Raw genomic sequence first — 18,551 nt, 5'->3', positions numbered from 1 at the left:
TTTGCTTTTCTTTTTTTGCTTTATTCTTAAATTATTTGTACTATTTCTGTAATTGTATTCTTGCTCTGTAAAGCACTGTGAGCTGCATTTCATGTCATGAAAGGTGCAACACAAATACAGTTCATTATTATTATTACCTGGTAAAATAAAGGTTGAATAAATAAAAAGATTCCACAAAGACTGTGTGTGTGTGTGTGTGTGTGTGTGTGTGTGTGTGTGTGTGTGTGTGTGTGTGTGTGTAGGTGTCCTTCACGTATCTTGAGAACCGTCCAACCGATCGCCGTCACATTTGGTGTGTCACGTGTATATACAAGGGAGTGCAGTGTCAAATGTAAATATGGTGGGATCAGCGGTTCTCCAGAACTGACGTGCACCACAATTACATTCAAAATCTATTCAAATACAAGCAAATGACACAATGTGACACAAATAGCGCCGTTGCCCGCAAATGATGCCCACGTGGGTACAGGCCTGTACTGACGCCATTATGCTCTCTAACAACAGGTACTGCAATACAGCAATAGAACACATAATGACTACTGAAGATCAGATCAGAATGTTTGTGAACGTGTAGAGCAGAACTTCTGGGTAGAAAGATCTATGGATATCCACACAATATAAAATAAAGTGTACAGAATATTAGCTTTGTCTAGTTTGTCAACCTGTGGATATTTAGAATTAAATAATTTGTATTTATTTATTATTATTATTTATATTTATAATACTCAATAACAACATCACAAGTGTCCTGTTATTCCAGAAATACGTTTAATTAATACTACTGCCTGCTGGCCTTATCTACCCGGAAACACATTTATGGTTGTGGTGACGTCATGATGATTTGGTCTATAGTGGACTTTGTAGAGCTTAAGGATGCTTTCATTTAGTCCTTGTTGTGCATTATTACAACTAAGCCAGATCCAGAAAGTCTTTAAGCACATAATGAGGGTGCAAAGTACTTCCTTGAATGACTGAGTAAGTGAGGAAATAGTTCCTCAGTCAGTAAGACCTCACACTTCGCCTTTAAAGCCGGAGCAGGTAGCGTACTAAAATGACAGGAATTACACAACGCAAAAGGGTACACCTAGCCGATCTACAAGCTCACAACACGTTGCAAGGTGACGCGTTGTGAGCTTCTAGATTGGCTATTTTCGCCTCTGTGATTAAAAAGACTTTAATTCTCAGATGAGAACCTGTGAGGTGTGGTTGTGAACTCACAGCAGGGGAACATGGGGATTTCCCAACAGGAAGTGAATTTGAACATGTACCAATTCCACACCAGCGCTGCGGTAGGGATGAGGGAGGGAGATTTTGCCACACAACAAAAAATGCAGATGGGCAAGATGGAGTGATGAAAAGAAAAAATATGTTAATGTTTACTCAGTTCTCATGACATCCTAGCCTTTGTTTTTAGTTTTTTTTAATCTCAATAAGTTGATGAGTGACCTATTCTTTACCCTACCAAAGACTTGATGAACACAAGGAGAATTGGCTTTCTTTTTAAGCTCAAGAGGTATAATTGTTTTGTATACTTATCGATGCGAATGTTGGACATGTTTACTCAAAAGGATAAATGTACATGTGTCAAACATCCAGCAGGACCTCATTTTCAATGTAAATGGTAAATGGTGCATTTGTATAGCGCTTTTAATCCAAAGCACTTTACATAGATTGTGCATTACATTGACCCATTCACACACACATTCATACACCGATGGCGGAGGAAACCATGCAAGGCACCAACCTGCTCATCGGGAGCAATAAGGGGTTCAGCGTCTTGCTCAAGGACACTTCGACACTAACTCTGGGGGAGCCCCCCAGCCCGGGATCGAACTGGGGACCTCGCAGTTTCCAGTTCACTCTCCCCGGCCACTCTACCCCTGAGCCACTGCCACCCCTCAATGCGTATCCACAAGTGTGCCCGGGGGTGGTGGCCATCACTTCCTGTCGATTTGATAAGGTATCAGGGATCAAATCGTTAGGAAGTGATGCCCACCACCCTAGGAAACTTGTGGATAGAACTTTGAAATACAATAAAAAATAAAAATAACCCCCCCCCCCCCCCCCCAAAAGAAAAGAAAAACTAGTACATTTGTAAACTAGAAATTCCTCAGCTAGAGAAGGCTTCATTATTTTAATTACCACCATCTCAAAGGCCTACATCTCAAGGCACGAGCCTTCCTCTGCATTTATGTGTCATGCGAGGCCCCTTGAGTCCGGGAAGGCAGGTCCCCATGGCTTCCTCCTCCCGCCCTACCGCACGGCGTGGGCGTCTTCCACACATAATCACAGGTTGGCCCTGCAGGTATGTGCCACGCCGGCCAACCCGTCACTCAACACCTTTTATTATCACAACTGCAAGGTGTTGTTGCTAGGCAAGTCCCTTCATGCGTTGTCGGATAGGAAGAGAGGTTTCTTTCTTCTGCCATTGGTTGTACAGTGTCTGGCTTTACTACAGCAAAAACTCCTCAGGCATCTCAGCTCCGAGGGTGGAGAGAACCAAGATTGAATTTCAGCGTAGTATTTTAAACCTCCAAGATCGTAATGAAACCTGGGCTAATAGGCCTTTTTCAGAGCAGCCATATTGACATTGAAATACAAGAGGACTTATTCCAAAAATAGGCCATTTGTTTTTGTTGCTTTTTTAAGGTCACTATTATGGGCTTTATTTTCCAAAATACTACACTCAGAGACTTGCATTTATCATTACAATGAATGTACCCATAAGACTGCCTGATGTTCTGAAATATAAATATCATTAAACAGTTATGATCTTAGGTAATTATGGCACAGAACCACTCCCCCCCCATAAATTAATATGAGCTTGCACATGAAAATATCATTAATAGCTTATTAGCTTTCATGTTACTGGTAGCAATTTATAGCTTTTGGTTCTGTCTCACAGTCTGACCTAGTTCTAGGAGTGGGCGTGTCTGGAGCTGCTGCCTGCCAGGGCACACACCTGGAGACAATCATCTGCAATCAAGCCAGCTCTATTTAAGTAGAGTTTCACACTTGCAATGAATTTCTTCGTTCAAACTGAGCAGAGAGTAAGCATTGAACCAGAGCAGAGACCATCAACCAGTCAGGAGTCAACTGAGTGTGTAGTGCACAGTTCGTCGGAATCTCCAACAGACACATTAGTAGAACTGAATGACTTACTTAGAACCATGGGCTACGTGCTCACAAGCCTCCCAGATCCGTGAACATCAGCCCCTTCTGCATACTGCAGCTGGCAAATCAAACGAAATCCCCAAATGAAAAATGCTAAATGCAGGCCATCTAGGCAAAAGCAATTGACTGCCTAGGACCCCAATGGAAACAAGACCACCAGGACTTGTGCTGTTTTTACATTTCTGTCTAATAAAATATTCAACCAATCAATCAATGCAAGTCATGCAATGCTCCAACCTGTGCTTGCGTGGTAAATGTGCACTCGGGGGCTGCCAGAATACCCCCGATCTGACAACACAGATGCACATGCAAGTGATGATCATATTGGAAATGAGCGCCTTAGCGTAACAAATGTAGATTTCAAAGTGCCTCCTCTGTCCTCCCAAACAATGTGAACATTTTGAAACAAATAATGGTCAGCATATCACATGTTAAAACAACTGTTGCTGTCAGTCGGAATGGACATCTAGAGGCTTTAATTCACAGCCTGAATACGCCGGTATTAAAATGACATGGTCAAAAAGGTGATGTAACCTGTAACATGGGTCCATTTAGGAAAGGCAAGACATGGCACGTTTATTTGTGTAGCACAGTTTAGTTACATTAAATGGTTAAATTAACACTGAGGATTTGACTGTGTACAGTACCTGGTGTTTTGGAAATGGACGGTTTGCTGATGAGTGCAGAGATTAGAAACGTGGTGGTGGTGGTGGTGGTGAGGTCACTGGATGAGGTCTTTGAGAAAGAAAATAATAAACACGTGTATTAATGGGAAGTTCAGTGTCTGGTGAAAGAACAGTGTACTATTAACCACTGGAGTCATCCAGGCCAGGGTTCTATGCTAGGCCCCATCCTTTTTTCCCTCTACACCAATATAGGCCTAGTCGCCGAAAATAGCCAATCTGTAGCTTGTATATTTCCGCTGAATATTCGCCATAGAATAGCGAAAAAATTCTAGTCACCCCATGGAGACTTTGTGGATTTTCTTTTGTTTTTGTCGCATTCCTAAGCCAATAATTTGATGACCGGCAGCGGTTCCGGTAGGAGAGACAAATAGCCGCTGGTCATTAAATTATTGGCTTAGGAATGCGACAAACAAAAACATATCCATGAATTCAAGTCTCCATGGGGTGACTAAGCAATAGATTTTTTTTTTAGGTGAACTGTCCCTTTAAGGGCCTTCCACACCACACCTTTAACTACGGTTTACTATATACTGTTCACCACTATCACCGTTGTGGTGTGGACTCTGCCATACACTTGACGTAATTTTTAAAACAATGTTTTTATAGTTAGAATGATAGTGCTTGGTGTGGACGGCCTTTTACACAAAGTACTACAAACAATACACTACCACTTCACTGGTGGTGTGAGTGTGATGCTACCACCAGGGAACTGTCAGCTCCTTTGGAAGGGTTGGGGGGGGGGGGGTTGTTTGAGTTACATGCTGAGTCAGTGGACAGACAAACGGATATGTGACCACACTCAGCGCCCGGAAGTCCTGTGGTCCCATCAGAAAGACACCTTATTCATTGCATCAAATATGAAAGCAAATTAGGACAGGGCGATTATGCAGAAAATCTAATATCACAACACTTTGGACCAAATACTTCGATAACGATATTGTGGCAATACATTTTTATTTTTTTGAACAATGTCAAAAATAGCAGCTCTACAAGCTCACAATGCTTTCCAATGTGTGCTGTAGATCAGCTATTTTAGCCTTTTTTTCCTCCTCTCTTTTTTCCTTTTTACATTTTGAAAATGTTTGAAAGTATAAAATAGAGCTTAAGTAATTAAAACCAGGAAAAACACTTGTCATATAACGATATGCAAAATCCCAGGATTGGCTTTTAGGACCTAAAGCATATCAATTGGATACTTCTAAGTGTTCAATATAAGTGAAAGCAATGACAGATGACACACACGTCAAGTAAAAAATATACAATATATTTGTTGTATAAACTTGTACACAAATGTCTTGGACATTTTAGTTTTACATATACTATACATAAAGTAATAGGGTCACTTTCACATCCTTCATGATTTTTTGAGAAAATGCCCTACCCTCCTCTCCCCTCCCCCTCTCCATTATGACCACCAAATTGTATGTACAGCTTTACAAAACACATACCAGACAAAACAGCCCTTGGATGCACTTTGAAGAGGCTGTGACTAGAAGATACAGTTGCCTTATAAAAAAATAAAAAATAAAAGTCCCTGAAAATATCTCTCTGAGGTAATCTCACATCAGTCCAACAACTCCTTTCATGTCTGTCACCTACTCAGAGCTCACTCGTTTAATAAAAGACAAGCAGACTGGCAGTCGAGAACGGATAATTATACGTCATGTTTTCCCTTAATATAATTATGCCACGGGAAGATCAGCTGCAGAATGAAGACTGAATGAACAGTGAAGATAATGTGAATTCCTTTTAGAGGTTGGAAAACGTGTACAGTTGAGCCGTTTCAAAGCATGACAAAAGACAATCCTTTGCACTGTATCGCCACACAGTAAAATCCACATTATTTAAGGTGCCGTACGTGACATTTTTTTTGGTTAATTGTGTGTGTTTGTTAAATAACAGGGGTCTCCCGTCTCTTTCAGGTAGGACATTAATTTCATCCCATCAGGAGAGAGAACCCGTTGATCAGCATCAGTTTTAGTGTTCCAATTAAAAATTATCTTTCATCACTTCCAATTCCACTTGTTTATCCTATATTCTGAGCTTTCTCTCCTGATTGGATGAAATTGGTATCCCGACCTGAAAATGTATGTTCTGTTTACAAAAGAAAGGAAAAAATATATATATCACTTTAATACACTCCCTTTAACTCTGAGAGTGTACAAGCCTGACTAAATGGACCCGGAAGAGTTACATCTGTAACTCAAGAGTTACAAATGAACACTGAGGATTTTACTGTGTAGCTACCGGAAGCAGACATACTGTAGATACATTTGGTGTTAAGGTGCAGTAAAGGCCACAGGAACAGACAATGTGAATTATATGAGGGACAGGATACATAATAGTATGCAAAAATTATGCCGTTGTAATCAACAGAATGTACAAGAGAGTTGCTGGACAAATATAGTTCACCACTGATTATTTCTGTGATGGCAAACCATAGAAAAGATTTAAAGCGCAACCACAAGGGGCCAAAGTTACTGTGTTTGCCATGTAAAAGACATCAGGGAAGGTATTCTGGGTAAAAATGCATTCAATGGTCAGTCCATTCTGCTGTGAGAGAGAGCTGCAATCGAGGAAGATTGTACGATAATTCAAGGCCAGCTTACTGGAGTAGCTTATTTGCCTCAGCTAGAGTACCATCAAATCGGATTGGTCCCAGAAAAAAACATTCGGAAAGGCCAAAGTCTTTCTTCAGACCAACAAGGCAAATTAACCATAAACCTTGATTTATACTTAGTTGTGCGGTGCGCCAGGCACGCACGCACCAAAAAAAAAACAGATCCACAAGCTCACGACCTGTTCTGAGCTTGTACATTGGCTATTTTTGGTGCACGACACAGCATGCAGCCAAGTATAAATCAGGCATGAGCGTTACAAAGAAACACACATCCACTTTACAGCTGGTGAATAACAAATAACAGTGAGTCAGTTAATAAGAGCCATTATCAAATGTCCTGTGATTAGTACTGCGCACCACCAAGCATCTTACGATGAGTACCATGTATGGGGGGATTACAAAAGCAATCCTTGTGTCAATTCTTTAAGGCATCAGATATTGGAACCTAATGGAGATTATGTACTACTATTCAAAAGGGGGTGCAAGCATGAATACCATGAAAAAGAAACACAAAAAGGTAAACCTTTATTGATCCCACGGGGGAAATTCTGTTTCAGTGAGCTGCGGGCTGCTTAGATGGTCATGATGACTGCACAAGAGCAATTAGGGGTTAATTTGTCTTGCTCAGGAACACTGTGACACGTAGACACTGGGCGGACTCCAGTCTACTGAACCTGGGGACCTCTGTACCCACTCAGCTATGGCCGTGAAGAGATCGACATAGAGGCTTTTGCTGACTGACTGTCTGTCTGACTGACTGACTGACTCGCTGCCTGCTGCTGTGTTCACACTAGCAGCAAAAATAAGCGACTGGCTACAAGCCATTTCCAATGGAAGCCATGATGCCCCGACACCCCTTGCTGCGTGACGATCTACAGAAACTACAAAGAAGGTTGAACCGGCTTCAACTTTTTTTCAGCGCTCCAATGAAGCGTCAATGAACCCCATTTTTTGTTTCACCATTTAATCCCCTTCTTTCTCTCTCCACACAATTTCTGCTTCTATACAGAGCCACCTCCCTGACAATATCGCAGAGACAGTTTGTTTATTTTTGGACCACAATTCTTATATGAGACGATTCTAAGATGACCTAAAGTTATTCTCCATAGAGAAATTACTTCCGCGACCCAGGGGATGAACGAGTGACGTCAGGACTTCTGTACTCTATGGGGGGAAACATATTCTTGCCAATTCCATCAGCCAGGTCCAGTGGTGTAAAGTAACTAAGTACATTTACTCAAGTACTGTACTTAAGTAAAATGTTGAGATACTTTTACTTTTACTGGAGTACTCCCAATTTTCAGTACTTTTACTTCTACTCCACTACATCTCAGAGGCAAATATTGTACTTTTACTCCACTACATTTATTTGAAAACTTTAGTTACTAGTTACTTTGTAGATTTTGATTATCATTACAAAACATACATTACCCACTTCAGCCCTATGCATAATTAGGTTATTTGAAAATAGCGGATCTACAAGCTCACAACGCGTCGCAAAGCGACGCGTTGTGAGCTTGTAGATCTGCTATTTTCAAAGCATTTTTATACATTTGGAAACTTGTGAAATTGCACATTCTTCAAAATGAGTACTTTTACTTTCAGTACTTAAGTATATTTTAATGCAAATACTATTGTACTTTTACTCAAGTACATTTTGAATACCGGACTTTTACTTGTAACAGAGTATTTCTACATTGCGGTATTGATACTTTTACTTAAGTACAAAATGTGAGTACTTTTTCCACCACTGGCCAGGTCCCTGTTCTTTATATTTTCGATTATAATCTTTCGCTCGTTGCTCTCACACACGGATGCACGCATGATGACATCAACGAGCATGTTTGAGCAAAAGCCTCAACCGCAACTCGGCAACAGTGAAGCTGACGACTTGGTGTCGAATTGTAGCTTTTTTGTTTCTGCTAGCATGAAAACAGCAGCAGGCAGTCAGCTCAGCCAGCCTGGCATCTTGACTAGGCTATACGGAATGCAACAGAGAGGAGGGTCCAAAGTCTGTGTCTTAACCCTCATCATGTGGACTCCAGCGTGTCCAACTGGAAGACATTGTGATTGGTCGGCGTGGTGAAGAAGAGCTTCTCGTTGGTCGTGGTGGAACGGTTATCGCAGGGACTGTGCAGCGTCCTCTCAAAGTCCAGGAGCTGGCCCATGAAGTTGAAGTTCGGGGAGATGTTGGACTTCTTCCTCTTGACGAAGTCGTAGGCGTCGTTCAGGGACAGGTCCAGCCTCTGCATCAGGTAGGCCACGGTGACCGTGACCGAGCGACTGATGCCCGCCAGACAGTGGACCAGGATGCCACATTGCTTGGACCGGGCCTCATCTGTGAGAAAAAAGAACGTGAAGAACAACAGCTGCTGATGAATATTCATACGGCTGGGCAAAATATATCGATAATATTATATTGATATCATTAGGAGTCCACCGCAGCTAAAAACCAGAGCGGACAGTCCATGCGCTAGATCGCGTAGATTTATCGCTCTAATTTATCGCTCTAATTTATTATTATTATTTTTTTTTTATCTGATGTTCATAATGACAGAAACCTCACCACAGTGTTTTTGTCCCAAATGGGCCGCCGTAGTGTTTACAAGCGGCTTGGATGAAATCCCGGGTGAAATCTCGTCTTGCGAGACTTCCGGAGGGGCGCATCTAACACAAACACCGTGGACAGTCATTAGGAAAGTCAGATATCAACAAAAAAATTAAGCGATAGAAATACGCGATCTAGCGATCTAGACGGTCATTTGTTATGAATTTTTTAATGAGTTATGAAAATGTTCTACTGTACCACTAGTCCTAGGACATAATAACATCATATTAAGGTAAGGAAAAGGCTAGTCCGGAATTCTCCTTTAAAGCTTAATTTTATACACATAAATCGTTTTGAAATGTTTTGAAAAATGTACAAGAAAATGTATATTATCGTCACAATAGGATATTATCTTTATTTTCATAATATTGATATTGAGGTAAATATTGAGGGAGGATTGTCATTCAAACTTGCACAAGGAAGTCACATCAACAGATAATCTCGTACAGTAAACGTGTCCACACCATGTTTAAAATGGCACCTTACAACTGATTTCCTTCTAAGTTACACTGCATCCACTGTCAAATCCTGAGTGTTAAGATAACGCAACTCTGAGCGTACAAATGGAACCAAATGGACCACTAAGTGTCCATTTGTTTCCAAATGTATACATTAACACTGAGGATTTCTCTATGTACACATTTTATTCAGTTCAATGTAGGCCTAACAAGTGCAACATGGAATATATACACGGTACATATATTCATGTAAATTCATACGTATTCATCCATATCAATATGTATGCCCTTTCATAGTCTCTATATTGTTCCTATAGTTTCTTCATACTATTTTTTATGTATACATGTATTGAGAAGTTATGGTGTAAATATTTTTAAAATGTTGCTGTTCTCTACAATGCACCAACCTTGCCAGGTAAAATCCCTCATATGCACATTACGGTCATAATCTATATACTGTATGTGCAAACATATATGGTGATATGAGCATTTATGATTCCCATTCTCTAACTCATTTAGCCTTTAGGATTATTCATAGTAGTCAATATGATACTCTTTGACTACATTAATACTGGATCTATAGGTGTTAATAGCTCATACACCACGCTAATCCCCGGGAGTTCAAGCGCAGTGTGCCAAGCATAAATCTCCTGGTTTCTGGTACTTAATTCTTGACACTAATGCTTTACTGCCATATACTCTTTATTATCGTTATATTTACTCCTGGATGTATACTTTTTCTGTACTGTGTTGCATAACTGCCAAATCTATCCACACTCAATAATTTCACCTCGATAAGAGCATGCCTCACATCCTCTTTTAAACTTGTTTACAGATATCATCAAACTGAGTGTCAAGGAGCTAACGCCCTGCATCGCCACACTCAGGATATGTGTGCACCGTAACTCATGACCTGGTGATCAAACAGCCATGTTTCCTTCCTCCTTCTACCACTAAACCCTGTGAACATGGAACGCTGCCAAGCAAACCACCCCACACACACACACACACACACACACACACACACACACACACACACACACACACACACACACACACACACACACACACACACACACACACACACACACACACACACACACACACACACACACAAACACACACACAGAAACACCTGTGGTTTCAAGTGGAGGCGTGAGAACTGAAAATGGGTTACGTTTAGCTAAAGTTCAGACTTAGTTATTCTGTGCTGCCACAAAAAAAGCATTGCAAATATGATTGTGCTGTTGTCAGGAGTAGGCAACCTTAGGCACGGGTGCCAAGTTAACATTGGCACATGGGAAGGTGATCACTGGCACACTGGCATAAGTGTGAGAGAGAGGTTTTTTATTTTAAAATGTAATATTTAAAAAAAAGTTTAGTCAGTTAAATGAAGTCCCGTCACATCTATATACAAATGATATCCTGCACATAATTCTACATTCATTCAAACTCCCAACTGGGGAGGGAGTCTGGGAGATGGAGGTGGGTTATTGAGTCTAATGATCATTACATCCTGATGCGAAAGAAAATATCTCTAAAGAAGGTTGTTATGTATATGGACAATCAAAATCAGTTGGAAATATATTTTATTTATGTGGTGCCATAATTAAACTTAATTTTGATATGGCACATTGACTATCAAAGAAATGAAACATGGCACTTAATGTCAAAAAGGTTGCCGACCCCTAACCATTCAGTGATTTGTTGTGTATTTGTTCTTTGTGTATCTCGAGAACTAGGGATGTCCGATATTATCGGCCGATATTATCATAAAGATCGATATCGGAAAATATCGGTATCGTTATTTTTTTAAAATTATTTTTAAATAAGTTACAGGAATTCTTACTGTATGGTGTGTGTGATATGAAATGTGAGCTTACCATAATCACAGTAATCCCCGCATATATCGGTATCGGTTGATATCGGTATCGGAAATTAGGAGTTGGACAATATCGGTATATCGGTTATCGGTAAAAACGTCAATATCGGACATCCCTATCGAGAACCACTTCACACACACTTAGTGCGCTTCGCCGGAGACCCAATTGAGTGTGGTGCCTGGTGTGAGAAGTAGGTCAGATCAGCAGTACTCCAGAAATATCTATAAATCCACAAATCCCCATATATATATATATATATAGATATCCCTGCTGTTATCAAGGAGATGTCATTGTATTGACGTCATAGGCGGGCCTCCAAGTACTACAGTATGATAATGGATGCTGCACTAAGTGCTCTGACAACAGGTATTGCATAACAGGGGCATGGGTTCCAAAGGCATCACACTAGTAAATCTAGTAAGTGTACAAAAGGTCTGTCTGTCTGTCTATCTATCTATCGCGCTTATAACAAAGTTATAGTTACTTATATTTACTTATAGTAAATGTGTTGAAATGCTGTTGATGCAAATAACCAATGGGTGTGTGTTTGCTTAACCCATTCAATCCCGGAATGCATACTGTGTCATTTCAGATTTTTTGCCATTATTTTATACTTTGGGCTATTCAAAATTAGCAGATATACAAGCTAATGTATATATGTATACAAGCTTGTAGATCTGCAATTTTTTAGAAAAATCGTGAAAATTGGTGAAAATCTTTGAATATATATATTTTTTAAAGCGAAAATGTATATATTCAAAGATTTGCACACATTTTCACGATTTCTTTTAAAAAATAGCAGATCCACAAGCTCATGGAGGTGCCGCTCTATGAGCTTGTGGATGAGCTTGTATATCTGCCATTTTTGAATAGCCAAATAAATCTTAAAATGACACAGATGCGTTCCAGGTCTTAATGGGTTAACGTGGGTCAGCCAACGAGCCATACTCACCAATGAAAGAGATGGCCTCCGGGAAGAACTGAGACAGATTCTGACTCCAGTGGTCCGAGATGGGGATCTGCTTGTACCTGAAGTGTCCGTCGTGTTCGAACATGTTGGGGAGGTTGGGCGTGACGTTCAGGATGTACTTGATGTTGTACCGGGACAGCACGTCCAGGTTGGCCGAGTCTTTGGCACAGCCCAGGTACAGGTAGGGAATGATCTGGACCGGGAAGGCGGGCTGATTGCTGCTGCCGACGGGGACGGGGCTTTCCTCCGACTCCGTGGCGCTGCTGCTGCTCATGGGCTCGCGGTCCGACTCGCCGTCGGAACAGTCGGAGCTGATCCGCAGGTTTCCCAGCCCCATGACGGACAGCGGCGGAGACGAACCGGGCCAGGAGCCGTCGTGCAGAGTCTCACAATGTTCCGGGTATTCCGTCTTGAACTTGAGAAATCCCCCTGGAACGACAAGAGGCAAAGCGCTTTTGTTAACCACATGAACCCCTAGCGTCCCTAATAGCCGATCTCCATGCTTTTTACCCATTAAGACCTGAGGCCGATTCTTAAAAATGTTTTCTAAATCCTAACAGTTTTTTGAAAAAAATCTTTAAAAACAAAATTCACGATTTTTAAAAAATAGCAGATCTACAAGCTCATAGCGCGGCACTCGGTGCCGCGCTATGAGCTTGTAGATCTGCTATTTTTGAATAGCCAAAGACATCTAAAGTGACACAGATGCGTTCATGTGCCACGTTGTAAGCTGAGTAGATTGGCTGTTTTCGGCAAAGAGATTTGGTGTAGAGGCAAATACTAGCAGACCTACTATAGAGCCCTGTGGGACCATGGTCATCTAAATATTTAGGCCCAGGGTTGAAGTAAAATGGTAAATGGTGCATTTAAATAGTGCTTTTATCCAAAGCGCTTAACATAAGATTACATTACATTCACCCATTCACACACACATTCACACACCGATGGCGGAGGAAACCATGCAAGGCACCAACCTGCTCATCGGGAGCAGTTAGGGGTTCAGCGTCTTGCTCAAGGACACTTCGACACTAACTCTGGGGGAGCCCGGGATCGAACTGCCATCCGGCCGCTCTACCGGCCACTCAACCCCTGAGCCACAGTAGCCTACTAAAAACCATTTCACAGACGTAGGTTTAAATCCACTACTCAGGTTAATGTGACCTACACGCATCACAGATTGAAGTTACTTGACGCCTAAACAATACTCAGTATCAGGACGATGTCGCTTGCCAAAAGGAGCTTATTTTCGGCAAGCGGTTCATCTTTCCCCAAACAAGGCATTTGTGAAATGCATGCCTGGTCCTGTTGGAGCAAAAACACAGTGCGGCCATTTTGGAATTTTAATTAAGAATCTCAGTGACAGTCCAGACACCCAAAATGTGTTCGACATAAGCTACTCTCAGATGCTGCTGAATATATAATAATATGAACACATGAATCCCTCTAACAACATACCAATCTATAATAATGTAAACGAATTACAATTCTGTTTCCAACTTCAAATGTAGACAAAAGAAAATAGACGGTAAATAAATAAATAAACCTCTTCACATTATTAAAGCCAGCTGTATTTGTGTTAATCACATTATTATAAGCATAAACCTGAATTTATTCCATCAATTTACTCCATCGTGTGGCTTTCCAAAAAGAACAGATCTACAAGCTAACAACCACTTTGCAAGCATGTAGATCAGTCGTTTTTTTTTACAGGCGACCTCCTACGGAGTAAACAACTCCTCATCATCACACGACTTTTTGATTAAATGTTCTACTCCGACAATAGCAGAACTACAAGCTCAAAAGGCGTATCACATCGCAGCGCGTTCTGAGCTTGGAGATCTGCTTTCGGAGTAGTAAGTCAAATCCAGTGGTGGAAAAAGTACTTAAGATTGTTTACTTAAGAAAAAGTATCAATACTGCAATGTAGAAACACTCTGTTACAAGTAAAAGTCCGGAATTCAAAATTTACTTAAGTAAAAGTACAAAAGTGTTGGTATGAAAATGTACTTAAAAGTACCAAAAGTACCAAAGTACTCATTAAGCAGAATGTCAAGTTTTCAAATGTATGAAATGATTAAGAATCTTTTGAAAATAGCAGATTTACAAGCTCACAATGCTGTGAGCTTGTAGATTGGCAATTTTCAAATGGCTGAAATGTATATACAGTAGGGCAGTATACATGTAGGGGTGAAGTGGTTAAAGGGATACTTCACTTTCACATAAAATAAACATTTAAAAAATATATTAAAAATAAATGAAAAAAGTAATGGAAAAATCACGGCCCCCTCACGCATTAGAGTGTCCTACTAATGTGTGAGGGGGCCTTTATTTTGCCATAACTTCTTTCATTTTTTTTAAATATTTATTTTGAATGTTTATTTTATGTGAAAGTGAAGTATCCCTTTAATGTATGTTTTGTAATAATGATCAAAATCTACAAAGTAACTAGTAACTAAAGTTTTCAAATAATTGTAGTGGAGTAAAAGTACAATATTTGCCTCTGAGATGTAATGGAGTAGAAGTAAAAGTACTGAAAATTGGAAATACTCCAGTAAAGTAAAGAAAAATACCTCAAATTTGTACTTAAGTACAGTACTCTTGAGTACACATACTTAAGTTACAATACACCACTGGTCAAAAAAAATCTTTGTATTTACCTTCCAGGTAATACGCTTGGCAGCCGTCCTCCCACAGCTTGTGGAGCAGCAGCCCCAGGACCGAGCCCCCCGACCCGGACGGGGGTTCCGTGGTGTTGGGGGTCCCGGTCCAGTCCTCGGTGGTCTCGTCGTACAGCAGCACCGTGTCGCCTGTGGCGCACCGCCGCACGAACCTCTCCTTGTCCTCGTGGTTGGAGATGCAGGTCCGCACGGGGATGTTGCCCTTCCTGAACCTATAAGGATCGATAGATAGGCCTGTCACAGTTATTACATAATCGCCTGATCGCGATTATTTGAGATAATCGCGATATTATTATTTTTGCATAATCATTTCCATATTAAAAAAGTTAAAACAAATAATAATCAAAAATGGAGTGGAAATAGCAGATCTACAAGCTCAAAACGGGTTCCACTATTAACGTTTATTTTCAAGTATAAAATGTGTTTTATTTATTTGTCATATCTGCCCTGTAGAACTTTTGTTTACTGAGGCTAAAAGCCAAACAGAGATGTCATTTTCATTCATGATGTTCCAATCATGTTCAAGGCAGTGTTAATTTTGACAGCAAATTCTGTTTTAGTCTTTACTAACATATCTCTTCTGAATAACACACCATTTAGTTGTAGTCCTATTAAAGTCATCTGAAATTGTTTAGTCTTAGTCTAGTCGACTAAATCTTAGTCTTTTATCTTAGTAAACCAAATTAACACTGGTTCAAGGACAGACACACAAAATCGTACAAGACAATGAATCGTCAAGTAGTAAAAATCGTGTCATAATAATAAATCGTGACAGCCCTAACAGAACCGTACCTGCGGAGCATCAGGCCCGGCACGGCCACGTTGATGGCCGTGAAGACGTGGGACGCCTCGTACAGCTCGTGCGGCCGGCAGTCCAGCACGAGCACACCCGGACCCAAACCCGAACCCGAACCGGGACTCGAACCTCCGCCGCCCCCACCGCCGGACTCCTCCAACTGGAGCCGCAGCCATTCCACGCTTTTACAACACGGCTTCGGCTCCGTCGTCGTCACATTGTTCGACATGTTCTCGAACTCAGTAATAACATATTATAAGACTTTTTTTTCCCTCTCCAACTGCTACATTGTTTCGAATGAAAGTCACGAGGCTACAATGTTTCACTGTTAAAAAACAACAACTAAACTAAAAGCCAACGGACTAACGCATGCCGCACGCGCCGCTTAGTTATAAACTAGCTTTCATATCATAAAAAAGCGGATATTTCTTTTTACACATCGCGCTCCTTCGGGTTTTCTTCTCCGACGAAGAAAAGATTTCCTCCTCTTCATCTTTCCACGTCCATTAGGTCATGATAATGGTCATAATAACGCGCAGATAGACGTTTATCACACGTTCACTCGTGTATTAAATGTCAAGTTAAAAAACGTCTAAACAACAGTTAGTTGAACTTCTCTCTTTCGCTACTCGCTTGTCTCTGTGTGTGTGTGTGTGTGTGTGTATGTGTTGTGTGTGTACGCGCGCGCTGCGTGCACGTGCTCGTTCATTCCGACGCATGAAGGATTTCTCTTTTTCTTTTTTTTCCCACTCTGGTTGACAGTAGAACCAGTGTTGCCAGATTTTAAGCAGAAATAAGCAATCAGATCTATGAAAACAAGCCCAACAATATATAATTATAATAATAATATAATTTATATACAAGTATAAAAATAAAGTACTTATATACAAGCTCACAATGTGTTGTGAGCTTGTAGATCTGAATTCTTTTTTTTTAAATTTTTTCCCAGTTTAAATTGTTTTAAACTGGGAAAAGTGAAAAACTTTGAATATTTTAACAACACAAATCTGGTATGGGGGGGGGGGTCCCTGCCACAAAATATTGTCCACGGACAAATAAAGGCCAAATAAGCAACTACACTTTAGAAATAAGCCCAAAAAACGCAACCCGCAACTACCAATATTTACAAGCAACTTTACAAAAAAACAAGCCCAAAGTCGCTTATAATAAACAGACCTGGCAACACTGAGTAGAACGAGGGAGGAGTTTATGTTCCTTGTGATTTAAAGACATAGACATAGTAGTGCAGTGATTCTCAGTGGTGGAAAAAGTACTTTTATGTTTTACTTAAGTAAAAGTATCAAGACTGCAATGTAGAACGTATGGCCAAAATGTATATAGGGCTGAAGTTGTTAATGTATGTTTTGTAATAATAATCAAAATCTACAAAGTAACTAGTAGCCTAACTCAAGTTTTCAAATAATTGTAGTGGAGTGAAAGTACAAATTTGCCTCTGATAGGCTATGTGGAGTAGAAGTAAAAGTACAGACATTTGGAAATACTCCAGTCAAGTAAAACATACCTAAAAATGTTACTTAAGTACAGTACTTCAGTACATGTACTTACTTTACACCATCAGTGATTCTCAACCTTTTTCATTCCAAGGACCCCAGTTTTGATATGCATTACTGCTACATTTGATATGTTTTATCTTATCAATATACGTGGTCAAATCCTCTGAAGAGGATGTTTTTTTTGTTTTTTGTAATCTCTCAAGAGTAACGGATGCGGGCCATATAGGGACTAACTATAACCTATTATTTGTTCCCAAACTATTATTCAGCTGGGGACCCCCCGCTGGAACGCCCCCATGGACCCCTGGGGTTCCCAGACCCCACGTTGCGATCCAGTGACATATGGCAGTAATGGGACATTATAGAACTTTATCCGAATAAGCTTTTTTCAATTATTTCTTTGTTAACTTACATACTTTTGTTTCATACCATAACCATGACAAAGCATTGTTATTAATCTCGTTCTCATTCAGCCATTTCCTGGGATACAAACACTGATTGCAACACTGATCCAACTCATCATTTTATTTAAAAAATATATATTTCCATTCCAATGACTTGACTTTGCTTTCACCATCATCTTCATCAGCATGTATTTCAGTCATAGCTACAACTCTGAGAATCCCCTCCAAGTGCATTGCTTCCTCCATGCCTCATTTTGCCTTTTATTTATGATGTGAAGAATAACCCCATGTATCATGTACCATGTGTATGATGTGCCATGGTATGTACCATGTGTATCATGTACCATGATATGTACCATGTGTATCATGTACCATGATATGTACCATGTGTATCATGTACCATGATATGTACCATGTGTATCATGTACCATGATATGTACCATGTGTATAATGTACCATGATATGAACCATGTGTATCGTGTACCTTGATATGTACCATGTGTATCGTGTACCATGATATGTACCATGTGTATCGTGTACCATGATATGTACCATGTGTATCGTGTACCATGATATGTACCATGTGTATCATGTACCATGATATGTACCATGTGTATAATGTACCATGATATGTACCATGTGTATCGTGTACCATGATATGTACCATGTGTATCGTGTACCATGATATGTACCATGTGTATCGTGTACCATGATATGTACCATGTGTATCGTGTACCATGATATGTACCATGTGTATCAT

At 40.4% G+C, this 18,551-nt stretch overlaps 1 protein-coding gene across 1 annotated transcript; it reads right to left on the bottom strand.

Moving 5' to 3' along the window:
- Positions 1-8,026: 8,026 nt before the first annotated feature.
- Positions 8,027-16,521, bottom strand: LOC308097344 (dual specificity protein phosphatase 7-like). The gene is made up of 4 exons (XM_080445093.1): positions 15,870-16,521; positions 15,057-15,289; positions 12,382-12,828; positions 8,027-8,818 (listed from the first exon to the last, which is right to left on the bottom strand). The coding sequence occupies exons 1-4, from the start codon at positions 16,100-16,102 to the stop codon at positions 8,511-8,513; spliced, it is 1,221 nt and encodes a 406-aa protein (XP_080301219.1). The 5' UTR covers positions 16,103-16,521; the 3' UTR covers positions 8,027-8,510.
- Positions 16,522-18,551: the final 2,030 nt, after the last annotated feature.

This window comes from Gymnoscopelus braueri (genome assembly GCF_963280865.1).
Source record: "Gymnoscopelus braueri genome assembly, chromosome: 12".
Lineage (NCBI taxonomy): Eukaryota > Metazoa > Chordata > Actinopteri > Myctophiformes > Myctophidae > Gymnoscopelus > Gymnoscopelus braueri.
This window is presented reverse-complemented; position numbering and strand designations above follow the sequence as displayed.

Excerpts from the sequence above, each read along its gene's own strand:
- LOC308097344 (XM_080445093.1), bottom strand. The coding sequence starts at position 16,102 with ATGTCGAACAATGTGACGACGACGGAGCCGAAGCCGTGTTGTAAAAGC. Across the intron at positions 15,290-15,869 it reads CCGGGCCTGATGCTCCGCAG|GTTCAGGAAGGGCAACATCC; the intron begins GTACGGTTCTGT and ends CGATCCTTATAG. Across the intron at positions 12,829-15,056 it reads CCAAGCGTATTACCTGGAAG|GGGGATTTCTCAAGTTCAAG; the intron begins GTAAATACAAAG and ends TTGTCGTTCCAG.